Source organism: Seriola lalandi, unplaced genomic scaffold (assembly GCF_002814215.2).
Source record: "Seriola lalandi dorsalis isolate HSWRI2012SDOR001 ecotype SW California unplaced genomic scaffold, Sedor1 jcf7180002054956, whole genome shotgun sequence".
In the NCBI taxonomy this organism is placed as follows: Eukaryota; Metazoa; Chordata; class Actinopteri; order Carangiformes; family Carangidae; genus Seriola; species Seriola lalandi.
The window spans coordinates 21,799-35,194 of NW_019525507.1; the positions used below are offsets into that span (position 1 = coordinate 21,799).

The 13,396-nt window shown below is 37.6% G+C and overlaps 1 protein-coding gene and 1 long non-coding RNA gene across 3 annotated transcripts in view; one reads left to right on the forward strand and one right to left on the reverse strand.

Moving 5' to 3' along the window:
• Positions 1-1,168: 1,168 nt before the first annotated feature.
• kif9 (kinesin family member 9) lies at positions 1,169-8,895 on the reverse strand. Its single transcript, XM_023395043.2, has 17 exons — positions 8,800-8,895; positions 7,175-7,346; positions 6,865-6,971; positions 6,541-6,771; positions 5,617-5,700; positions 5,389-5,481; positions 5,042-5,189; positions 4,876-4,940; positions 4,701-4,778; positions 4,451-4,519; positions 3,872-3,976; positions 3,702-3,757; positions 3,501-3,588; positions 3,221-3,351; positions 2,219-2,398; positions 1,879-2,087; positions 1,169-1,344 (listed from the first exon to the last, which is right to left on the reverse strand). The coding sequence occupies exons 1-17, from the start codon at positions 8,893-8,895 to the stop codon at positions 1,169-1,171; spliced, it is 2,088 nt and encodes a 695-aa protein (XP_023250811.1).
• A 1,149-nt stretch (positions 8,896-10,044) lies between these two features.
• The window catches only part of LOC111645802 (uncharacterized), a 6,028-nt gene continuing 2,676 nt past the window's right edge, over positions 10,045-13,396 (forward strand). The window contains exons 1-3 of one of the 2 annotated variants that reach the window (XR_002759901.2): positions 10,045-10,188; positions 10,345-10,413; positions 11,292-11,366. This is a non-coding gene — a long non-coding RNA (uncharacterized LOC111645802). Of the gene's footprint in view, positions 10,189-10,324; positions 10,414-11,291; positions 11,367-13,396 lie in introns of both variants that reach the window. The other variant, XR_015436367.1, reaches the window with a different exon arrangement.

Here is a 13,396-nt window from a genome sequence, read left to right on the forward strand (position 1 = left end):
ACGCACGCACGCACGCACACAGGTCAGGAGCTGCCGTTGCCATGGCAATGTGAAAATCTGCCCAGAATTTGGCTTCTACATGGCTTCAAAACAACTGCAAATTATGAGAAAACCGTTACTTCTTTTCAAAAACTGAAAAGACCATGCCAGACACTGAAGCCAGAAGTTTCTACAGTCTCTATTTTATTCAGATATTCCTTAAAATGAGTGAGTAAGCTCAGTGCGAGGACAGAGAGAGATTCTTTTGAAAAAAAAAGACGATTACATTAGGTGTCAATGAGAGTGAGACAGGTATTGCTGCCGGACTCGGCACCCCCGTTTAAATTTTGAGCGGACCCTGCCTGTCAAAGTTACATTTTATGAATCCCAACAACTATGTCTACATTTTCAGAAAGAATTATTTGTCTCCTTTTTACGGTTTGGCCACGAGCTCGAGTTAAAAATAAAAATAAAGGTTATTTTTTTACTGCTTCACGCACTCTAGCCAACTGACGCTTTCACTCTAACTTTGAAGAAAAAGTCATTTGCACTCCTCCTTTGAGTGCTCACAGTTTGAAAAGTTTACATGTTATGTAAAAACAGTTCCTGTCTTTTTGAGAGCAGAAGTTTTCCTCCGTTTTATAGTTTGAATCACATTTCTACGTGCAGGTATGAGAGAGCTGGGTGACTCAGAAAAAAGGTGCAATTTTGTCTCAGCTATTCCAGCTGTAGAGGAGTGCCTCGGAGCTGAGCACCCGTGGCACTAATAAAGCATTTGGTTGATGGCTCAAAAAGCCAATCTTTGTTTTGCAGGGGTGGCAGGGTTGTTGTGTCCCTACCAATGTTGACACCAAACCTACACCCTTGGCTGTAGCTCAATACAGTCAATTTCCAGAGAGAAGCTCTTAGCTTCTATTTGCAAGATACAATTTTTGCCAAACAGTAATGACTACACTTACTATGTATTAAGTGCAAAACAGACTCACTTGTGTAAGGGTCTTATCCATAGATATGACCAGCTCCTCCTCAGGTAACATGAAAGTCTTCTTATACCAGGTCTCAAATTCTGGGACACACACATGGGGAATGGATTATTTCCAGTAACCTTGACTTTCTCCTAATCTACCGAAAAAGTTAAAGCTGTTAACATTTTATACTCTTTCAGGGAGGTAGCAAATTTTTATACTTTTCAAAACTGACCAGAGAGCAGGTGCACCCTGCATTGATCCACAAGGTGTTGACAGTAGTTGACCTCTGCCTTGATGTTACGCAGTGCCTCATACCTCTGCCGGTACAGGGCCTTCAGCTCTCTGAGCTGCAACAATAAAGTGGCATCTGGCTCCTCCTCTATAACCAAATACTGACCTTCATACAAAAACACACAAAATGTATTAACCTCTTCACTAGTACAGTCCTTTTTGTTGGTATCAATATTAACTCATGCTGTGCAGACAAGCTCTGTGCAAACACACACACACAAAAAAAAAAAACATTTTTAGTCAAAGTTTCAAAAGATATGATATTATTCTTATTTGAGCATTCATTTGTAGTTTAATTAAAATACAGTGCAGGAGCATAGAAGTTCATTCTTAAACATGACAAAATAATTTCAACTAAAAGGTTCACTTAAAGCTTTTTAAAGATCTTTCAACAGTCCATAGCAGCCAAAAGTTCTAGATGTGGGTAAGGTGATCTCACCTGAGCCAGTTTTTTGTTTTTGCCAGATTATTTTGTCAGATATTTCAGTTTATCTCTGTTTTGGGAACTGTTTGTTCAAGTCGACTGGGCAAGTGTACATATGAATAAAATAAAGAATAAAATGTTTCAAGAGAAACTGATTCACTTCAGGACCATTAAGAGCAGCACTTTACTGGCACTAATGCGCTATGTATGAAGTACCTTGGGTTTCTCTCATCTGTTTGTGCTGCTGTATGGTAGCCGTTGTGCAATCGATCTCTCTCTTGACAGCGTTGACCTCCTCAATGAGCTGCTGAAGGAGCCTGCGACGTTCTAGCAGCACAGCCTTGTTCTCCTTAAGGATGCAGTTGATCTTGCTGCCTTGTCCCACTTTAAAATCCTCAAATGCCTCTGCTTTGAGTGGATGAGGCCTGGGCATAGACAGCAAGCTTTTGAGCAGGAAGGTTATAAAACAATATGTGCTCCTTCCATTTATAGGACGACCAATGATACCAGAGCTAAACATTTAACAGATAGTACTATATTCATTACATCTACTTACTCAGATTGAGAGGGTTCATTGCCAGGCTGCTGTGATTCCTGTGTGTCCGGGCTCTCAGTGTCTGGTTCTTGTGACTCCAGTTCCCCCTCAGGTATCTGGATAGAATTCAGCTTTGATTTGGAGGCACTCTCCACGTGTCTTCTTGAAACTGGACTACCTTCTTCCTGCCTTTTGCTTTGGCTGAATAATCACAATGAATGTGCCATTAGGAAAACCTCACTAATGCATTAAATATAGTCCAGTCATGAGGGCTTCAAACAGGCAGATGTTGTCCCAATTACATATTGATTAGATAAGATCAATAACAGGACCTAGGAGGGTATTATTTATTCAATCAACTATCAAAGTCTGAGGCAATGTCTGTGGCACTCATGCCCATGTTGATGGGACATTTGAAAGGCTTTTTTATGTCTGTCAGGACTAGTTTGTGAGACTTGTTGTCTGACCATGTCGGAAATAAAAAAAAACAACAAAAAGCCACAGATGGAGTATACCTGATCCAGCCACACGAGAAGGCAGAGTGAAAAGCTGACCATTGTAGAGAGGGGGAGATGTGATATTTTTTTAATATGGGAATAATGGCTCACATTTTCAAACTGTCCCTCCAGGACGACATTCATAATGATGTGCTTGGTTGTATACATATACCTTCCACTGACAGAATCGGCAATGTAACAAATTAAAAAAGAAAGCTGTTGTTATGCTTATGTTATGCTTTTGGGAGATATAAACAGGAAGTATAATGTTGCTACAGTCTTTTAAACCTCAGATAATGCTGTCCTCAGAAAGAGTAACTCACAAGTGTTAAGTCATACTAAGGGGTTTTAATTTAATTTTAATTTAATTTCAATTAACAATTTTGATTTCACAAAAACAAATGTACATGTTTCTGCCAAAAATTTGTCTCAAGGGGAAACTGAAAATCTTTGCACTGTTATGAAAATAATAAAGACAATGAGTGTCAGCACAATTTACCGGTTTCAGTCTAAAATGTTTACTTACCTCTGTTTGTCCCTCGGCTTCTTAGTTTTGGATTTGGTTGAACTTGGACGCTGGGTCTGTTTCTGTGACTGAGCAGACACCCCAATGTTGCCAGCCTCAACATCCTCAGTGCTGCTCCTGGTATCACACTCCTAAAGAGTGAACAAAGCAACAGCCAATCCAAGCTCAGTCACAATGATATGTTACCTTAAAGGGCTCGTCACTGGTAAAATGGACAAATTAAGTTACAGCTGCTAATTTCCATGAGGTGCCGTTAACCAAGAATCAGATGTTGACTGACCTTGATAGCAGATGTTTTAGCAATTTGGTTTTTCTCCACCAAGTTGTAGGTCTGGCATAGTTGAGCTTTCACCTTCTGCTCCTGTTCCCTGCTCACATACAAACATAGACATGCTTAGTAACCTGTAATTAGCCAATAAAGCATTGTTCGAAAATATATACTGTACTTTAAAAGTGCAGATTTCAGAATGTAGATACTCACTCAATAGCAAGCTTAAACTGGGCAAAGACTGCGTGGACCTGCCTGATACTTGTAATCTGTAATTAGATGTCATGCAGAGAGAAATGTAAAGCCTTTAAAGGAGAACGTCAAGCCAAAATTTGGTATGTCAGATAAAGTATTAATAGCTAGGTTCTTTGTTATGTGCTCACACTGATTTCTTTCAGGCTTCCATCTAGGTACCTCTGAACCTGGCTGTTGATCTCAGCCAGCTGAGCTTCAGACAACGGCTCGTACGTGATGCTCGGCCTCCTCACCTGGTGAAAGATGGCCTAATATGAACCAGCTGAAATGTGTAAAAAGAGGCACTGGATTGCCTCTTGTCTCAACATGATCTCCATGACAAAAGAACACATATGCTCACCGTACTAGAATACAATACAAAAATGCTAATGGAGGTTTAGAAAACGCAATGCAAATTTATGCATCAAGGAAACACAAAAATCTACTAAAGTGGTAAATATATGACGTTCTGTACAATGTACTGTTCTTGAGTTATCGTTTACATATGAAAAATCGATTTCCCGCTAATTAAGCTTATTAGGTCATTAATTTGTAAAAAACTTTATTGTATTTTTTATGAATTACATACTTTAAAAACAGGCTGAATTAAACTTTTTTTTTTTTTTTAATAAAAAAAACATGTTATGGAAGGTTTAGTATTTGCATACAATTCTAACACATAATGGAACATGAACACCTTGAATCACTTTCCTGTTGGCCCTACTCACAAGTGTATTGTAGATGGACAGTTCCTCTTTAAGCATCTGTACCTCCTTCTGAAGTTTCTTGATCTGAAGCTAATCAGAACAGAGAATATAAGATCACTATGTTGTCTGATGACAGACACAGCACAACACACTGTAAACAAAAAGTAATACATATTTTAACCCTTATATGTGTGTGCATATGTATATATGAGACCTCCCATAGAAGTGTTGTGGTATGTGTAATATCATGTGTAATATCATGTGAACTCACAGCTGGATCCATGTGTTCATTAATTGCAGGGTCAGTCCGGACACATTTCATTCTGCTCGCAAAACGGAGAGTAGAGAGCTGCAAAGAATATAAATTATCATCCAAAGGTGAAATGACAACATGTACAATAAAAAGGAGATTGCTTATTGTTTATACCATATATTCCACTCCTTACTGTTTCTTCTATGTGTGCAGCCTCACCATAGATGTTGGCCACAAGCACAGTGTTGCAGTTACCTCCTTCAGAAACAAATACTTTATGTATTACTACACAGAAAAGGACCACATGGAATACCAAGTATCATGTGTCAATGCTGTTAAAAACTGAAGGCCTGTCTCACCCAGTGAATCTTTAAGGGCATGTGTGAGTTTAGTTTGTCTGAAGGGAACATGGTCTCTGCGGCGGTCTGCCATAGCGAGGATGGCCTGCTCAAGGAACGACAAGGACTTGTTGATATATGTTGCTTCTTTTAACATCTGACCCTCGGACTGGCAGAACGGGAAAAGGGAAAGGGAAAGGGAAAAATGTAAAGTTATATGACAAATTGTACAGAAAGACACATTCTTTTCTTCACATTGTCCAAGGGATCAAAAAGACAAAACCCTATAATATTATAACTGGACAAATTTGAAATAGAATAAGTGATTCCCACATGTGTCTAACAAGTGTGAACATTCCCAAGCTCACCCCAGTCTTTCCCAACCTCTCAGACCCAGCCAAATCCACCAGACTCAGCTTTGAGGTGACGTACTCAGCATCAGATAAAGTCCGTGAGTGAGCCTGATCAAGAAAGACATGTGTCCTATTTAAAATGAGGGCTAACTACAGAACAAAATATGAAGACAAAAGGGCATGTCTGACTATTGAAACTACAGTTAATAATATAGTAAACCATGAATGTAACTGGACTCATACCTCTATATGCAAAGTGAAGATACAGTGGGACCTGGAGGAGTTCCTGTTCAGGGCATGAGATCCAATAACGCGATTCATCTCGCCCTGAGTTAAGAAAGAACAGCTTTGTAAACGCTTAAGTTTCAATTTATTCATCCATAAAAGTGGCTTTTACACTGCTCACCCAGGTCAATAAAACAACAACACACACCAAGCACTTAATTAGAAACACCATACTAATTCTGGTCAGGGCCTTCCTTTGCTCTCAAAACAACCCCAATTCTTTGTGGATTCCACAAGATGCTGGAAACATCTCTTCAAGATTTTGGTCCATGTTGACATGATTGCATCGCCTCATTTCTGCATTTTTGTCAGCTGCACATTCATGCTCCAAATCTCTCTTTCTACAAGATCCCGAAGGTGTTCTATTGGATTCAGATCTGGTGATTTGGGAGGCCACTGTTTAAACAGACCTCATTGCTATGTTCATGTTACCCATGAAGTAGCCATTAGAAGATGGTAAATTGTGGCCAGAGAGGGTTGCACATGGTCAGAAACAATACTCAAACAGGCTGAGGCATTCAAAGCATGACTGATTGGTATTTGGGAACCAAAGTGTGGCAAGAGCACATTCCCCACAGCATTACACCACCAGCAGCAGCCTGGACTGTTGACACAAAGCAGGTTCATGTTGTTGACACCAAATTCTGACTATCATCTCCGTGCCTCAGCAGAAATCCAGATTCATCAGATCAGGCCTTCAGCTGTCCAGTTTTGGTGAGCTTGTTCCCACTTGGATCAATATTTTGAAACACTAAAATATTTATATAATATAAAATATAAACTTAACAATGACCAAATTTAATTTGATATTTTTAGGCCATAAGAACATCTCTTTCATTACTTAGAGATTTTCACTGCTGTAAAAACAAAGTAGTGACACACCTCAAACAGCAGATTGAGTGCCTCTTCTTCGGTGTGAACTGGGTGAAGAGAAAGACCTCTGATGAACACCCCTCTGCCTGGCTCTTCCATCACCACCATGGCCCGAGGAGACAGGTGAGGTGAGTCCTGTAGCGGTGCCAGCAGGTCCACCAGGGTCTCATTGTAGATCTCCAGGTAAGACAGGTGGACTGAAAAAGAATGATCTGTCCTCTTCTCCACCTCCTGAAACACCTGAATACCATGTTAGAGAATCAAAAAGTTTTATATTGAAATTGAGCCGTCAGGGTGTTTCAGAGGTTAAGATTAACACAAGCTTATAGATACCTCCTGAAGGGCCCGAGGAATGATTCCTCTCTGCTTGTATGATTCTGTGGATCCTGTCATGGTGTAGGTTTTTCCTGCACCTGTCTGCCCAAAGCACATCACAGTACCTGGAAAATACACAACAGATGACAGTAAATAAGACTATTCAATTTAAGTTAAATCAGGGCAATCTCCAAAAATAGACTAGGGAACTTCTACAGGGTCACAAGAAAAGGGCCACAGAAAAAGAACAGAATTGACATTAATTTGGATCCCTTTATCTGGTACGAATACCTGACACTGTTGGTTTTATGTACAAATTAAGATCTACCATTATAGCCATCCAGTGCTCCCTGTACCACCCTTCGACACACTCGGGTATACACTTCCTCCTGGGACACATTCTGCAGGACCCCCTCCAGCCGGAATGACCAGGACCTCAGCCGTCCTTTTTTGGATTCCTGGAGCTTCCTGGAGTCTTTTCTATGATAGATATTCACTGTCTGAAAGCCAGGACACAAAGAAAGTTATAGGTGTATACAAGCAAACACATAAATTATTTTATTTTCTGCCTTTAATTGGATAGGGATGGTGAGACAGTGACGAGAAAGTTGGGGGAGAGAGAGGGGATGACATAAAGCAAAGAGCTTGTGCTGGATTTGAGCCTGGGCCGTTGCAATAAGGACTGAGCCTAAGTTGTATGCCCTCTACCAGGTGAGCCACAGAGGAGCCCTGACAAATTATTTTCAAGCACAAAAAAGTAATGCATTAATTGAAATTATGCCACTGTGTTATCTTTCAGGACTAAATAATGATGGAATATCTGAAATGTGATGCAGTTTGAAATGGAAAGACAAAACACTAACTCACCTGCATTTTTGATACATGCGCAATAATATTAGGAGGTTACATTATAAAATTGGAAAACCTGGAAAAAATTTGAACACCTCCATTATATAAAGATATGGATGTGGTGTAAACTGAACATTTGAAAGTCAAAACATCTTGGCAAGTACACGGGGAGATAATTCAACAACTACCAATCTACTCACCTATCTATATCTCTAACAGGTATCTGTATACAATGTGAAATTCACAGTTCAAACACTTAACAGTTCAAAACCCAGAGGTTTTTAATTTAAGATCATAAAGTACAAAAAAAAAAGGTATGACAAAACATCAAAAACAAAAAGCAGTGGTACCTTTCTTTAAAAAATAAAAAATTATATATATATATATATATATATATATATATATAAAAGTTGCAGTTTAATTTTCTGTCAATTGACTACTGTAGTCAATATACTGTATACTGTAGTAAGCAACATTTAAGGTGGTTAGCCTATCTGGTGTAAGTAATATCATTATTGATGGCTCCACTTCATAGCTGTCATGTTAAGCCAAGACAATGAGCAAGCATGCATAATCAACTAGATACCTACCGTACATGTGGAGTGCAGCAACCATTACTGCAATTGATTACACCTGTGCATTTTATTTAATGACGTGAAAATGTGAAAATTAAGCTAAAGTTAAAATGTTTAACCAAGATTCAGAAACAAGAGGGATTTCAAAGGATTTTCTGATATCCAGATAAAACCATCTGCAGTAGGTTAACACTGTTTTTCGTTTGTATGTTCTGTACTTACTTTACATATACCTTTTTGTAGCATGTCCTAGGTCAATGCTTACACTTAAAATATTTCCCTTTAAGTCATGTAACCAATTCGCCAGTTAACCACTTGCAAATTACGAAAATCACGTTTGATGGACAATGATAGCATAAAGATTCATTTTCAACCTCCATCAAAGAAAACAAACGGCTTTTTCCAATTCTAATCACCTCGAAATAACCTTTTACTTACCTAGAGTTTTAGTTAAATGACGACTAGCTTACGGCTTCCCGAGTCAATTTAAATTAATTTTAATGATAGTGGTATTAAAACGGGAATTTACCTGCCCATCAGGAAGACATTCAATGAGGCCTTGAGCGAAGTTGGCGGTCGGTCTGATCCGGACAAACACTACGACATCACTGCTGTGAGCCTTCATACCACCTGTCTAAAAGACGACGGCAACGGAGGAAACTCTGGTCGACCTGGGTCTAACTGTACAAATATAACAATTAAAGCCACTTCAACTATTCGGACGTGAGGTTTTCAAGTGAGAATGGGTAATTTCAGCTCCAGTCCATCTTTTCTGTTCCGTTTACCTTCAGTTTCTATTCAGCGCCATAGCAACCACGGCGACCGCGCGTGCACAGTGTGGCAAAGTGGCAGAGCGCGCACCGGCATTGTGCCACCTGCCACCTGAAGGTTATTTTATTAGATAATAAAGCCACAGTGATTGCCAGTGGTCGATATAACAACGTACATTTACCTATATCTTGTACTTACAAATCTGAGCTACTTATACTTTACTTGGGTTCTGTTTCTATTTCATGCTACTTTATACTACCCTACATTTCAGAGCAAATTATAGTCCTTTTACTCCACTAGCCTACATCAGCTTTATTTAGGCTAAAAGCTACCTTACAGATTCAGATTTTGCATTTAAAACATACATGCATGCATGGATGGGCCTTCCAGGCACAGGCCCAGAGTGTCTGTATGAAGTGACTATTAACATTTCTTCCTTGAAAGTTGTAGAACTCAGAAGACAGTAAAGGACCACAATAAAATGCAAAATGATGCACAATCACAAATAGACAAAATGATTGGAAAGAAACACAAAATGACCAGAGACACCAAACAATCACAAGGAGACATAAAATAACTACATGCATTGGCAAAGAGAGACAACAGAGAGACACAAACAACTACAAAGACACAAAAAAGGCTGAAATGAGACAAAAGAATTACAAAGAGACACAAAACTACAATAAATGATGGGTTGAGTTATTTGTAGTTGATTGAACCCTTTTTCAGTTTGGGACCTTTTCCCTGTCTGTACCCAAAGGTCCATAATCCATCTATGAAGAAATCAAAAAATATGATGGCAGCAGCTTCAAATAATTATTAAATGAGGTAATGAAAGTCGAATATATCGGTTTATCTAATGGTAAAGGTCTAAGCAATATTAGCATTCACTTGGAATTGTGTTTCTGGTGACCTGACTAACTGAAGTGCAACATATCTGGAGATTTTGCTGGTGGATATGGTCACCGGTAATACATTAACTTTGTGAAATATACTGCAGTTGGTTACATAACAGTCTCCACCTACTGACATGAACACTATAAAGCCAGTGTATTTGCACACAGGAAACTAATCTTTGTTCAAGATGAGACGGCTTACATTACTCTGTCTGATGGGATTCATTTTCACGGTATCGACATCAAATGTGGTAAGACTGGTGATTTTCCCCTACCCCTACAACATGTATCATGAAGGTTCCGAGACAGGGGGTCATTTATTGATTATGGAGTTGCTGTGTTTGAAATCTAATGTCAATATCATTACTGTCCAAACTCTAATTGCAGCTCTAAAATTTAAATTACAGTGGCCAAAGGGAAGCAGGACACCACTTGAAAATAACGAGGGGTTTAACACAGAAACCAACTCAACAACGGTGGGTAGACGTTGTGGGAGAATGGCATTATGTCTAATTCCAACAAAAGTTCAGTCATGCTGCATTTTAAGGCTTTGTATTATACATAGATTGTGAGGTGAAAATGTCAAAATCAGACAATAAATGCATTAATTGGACGAATGAAAAACTATTTTATAAAGTTTAATTTAATCTATAAAAAAAATGAAAAAAAATATGGAAAAATTGATAAGCATTTAGCCTCAAAACCACATACGCTGTTCTGCTGGTGTAAATACTCACTAAAGCACCAAATGTGTATTAATCCATGGCTGTAAACAGTCCCCAACAAATGTAAAAAGAGATCACTGAGGAAACTTCTTTAACCAGCGGAGGCTGAGAAGCACTAGGTGGAGCAAAAACTGAAGAGCCAACTATAGGCACACGTCTTTTAAAAATATATATATTTATAAAAACACTGCGCATTATAACCACCATCAAGGTAGGATTTATTTCAGGACTGTTTTATTAGACATTAGTACTGCAGCTAAGCGGACCGAATAACCTGGCAACTGACTTTTGAAGCTTGCTTTACTTATATAATCCATCACAGGTTTGTGTTTAAAATGCTTGTTTTCTTTGGCTTTCACACCTTGTTTTTATGGGTTGTACACTTACATATAATTTCTTCTATTTTAACTCCCAATATTTTATCATATAAAAAACATTGAAAAGTGCTACATAGTACTGATTTTGATTATATATCTGCAGTAGGCTACAATGTGAAATCCACTGAATCCCTGGTTTCCTGTATGTGAGGAGTATCTTCTATGATATCTGCCTGTTTGCTTGAAGTTACTGTTTTTTTCTACTTTTCAACATACATGACGATGACGTGTTACTGATCTTTTCCTCTTCAGTGGAATGGTACTAGTGAGGCAATTGAAAACAATTATGGGTTCCCACCATTACCTGCTGATGAAGAGAACACCCAGGTAAGAAACTGTTCAAAACTCAAGGACAACAAATTACAGGGACAGCACCCTTAAATATTTCTGAATCTCTCATTTGATGTTGCAAGTCAAATGGCGTCTAATCTGAAAAATAACTACGAAAACTGAGCGCTAATCGCACTATAATCTCATTTATCTCCCATTTGACAAAGTTCACATCTGCTCTGGCAAAAGGATATAACACAAGATTAACCAGACTTTTGAAACTTGCTTGAGCTAAAAATCACTATACGTCTTTAAAAAGCATCTTAAAACACATCTGTTTTATTTGATTGTTACACCTCCTTTTTAAAGTGTTACATAAATCAATTTTGCTAGCTCATGTGCTAATACAACACCAACAAAATTGAATGTCAACTGCATTGCCTCATCTGCAATACACTGTGAAATCCAAAGGATCCCTGGTTTACTGTATGATGTTTGCCAGTTTCCTTGAAGTTATTGTTTGAGTCTGTGGTAGAAAAAGTATGGACTGAATGTATGGACGGGTTTTTAATCAAATTGGCTTTGTCTAACAGTCCTTAAAGGGCTTTCTATCAAATCCAATGTCAACATCCTTTTAGGAGAAGATAATCAAAATCAACAAAACTGATAAAAACAAACTGGACTTTGATATAAGGCAATAAGTGAAGCATTAAACTAAACAAACTCCAATTCTGGACAACAACAATATAAAGTAAGGTGTATGTGTGGCCAGGAAGCCAATTTATTTTCAAGATAAAAGGGATCACACTGCTCTGTTTGATTGGGTTCATTTACGCAGCATCAGCTTATCACGCAACACTGAAGACTGTACTTAAAAGCAAACATCTTTAACTGATTAAAAATGCTAACTGCTAATATTCTGCAGTTTTCAATTTATTACACTTTTTCATTTACTTATACTGTTTACAACAAAATGAGTGATCCTTATTTAAGATAAAGTTCTTTGACCCACATTAATGTCGGTTGAATATCTCTCGCTGATCTTTCAGGATTGTAGTTGTCAAGTTGCGCAATCTGAAATTTTTTTTTTCAAATATTTTATTTTATATGTTCATTAACAAAAAAAGTAATCTGGTTGTTCAGATTATTTTGGTTATTTTTGGATTTTAAAATGATGTGAAATATATGAATGTAAGACAACAAATAAAACTACTACATTTATTTTGGTAAAACTCAAATGCCATAATTTAGGAGGAAAATTTCAAACCTGAACATCTATGATGCTAGTAATCAATCTAATTCAATCAATCAATCTTGTCTGACCATCTTCTGTCGATCAAGTGATCCATGAAAGAAATGTTCTGATGAACAACTGGAGACCTAGGACTCTATCATTTTCAAAATCAAAATCTGTCAAAAATAATTGTGAAAAAGTATTGCAAGTTATTGAAATAGCTCGAACTTTAAATTTCAGAGACAAATTCAAAACCACAGTCAGACAGATTTCACAGTTAAAATATTAAATTGCTAAGAATGAAGTGATATTTAAATTTCATAATTTAGATATTACATAAAATATTATGTCTACAATATTTATTATAGACGATCTTGCTTCAATACCGATTTCAATTGATATTTTGATACAGCTCTAGCATAAAAAAAGTAAACTATGAATGCATTTTATTTTTCTACTTTAGAAAAGTACTGAGTTTGGCACTAAGCCTGTGGATTTCATTTTAGACACAACTTAGTGTGTAAATTCTGTCAGACTGTAACTACTTAAAACTCAAACTTCAAATTTTAATTTTTTAAATAAAACAGTCAAAGAACCAAAAAAGGTCAAATTCATATATACTGAAAGCTATGGGACTAATATATCAGGCATGTAACTATAACAAGTATGTACGAGTGATGATCTTTGATTCTATATACAAACCTTTCTGGTTTGCAGGAGGTAAGCATTAAACAAGACTAAAAGTACACTTCATTTTTATTGTTTTTAATCTTCAAGAATCATAGAAATACCTACAGTAAAGGCCTAGAGCATGTATCACACTGCTTCTATTTCTGTAAAGTCCAAAGTCGAT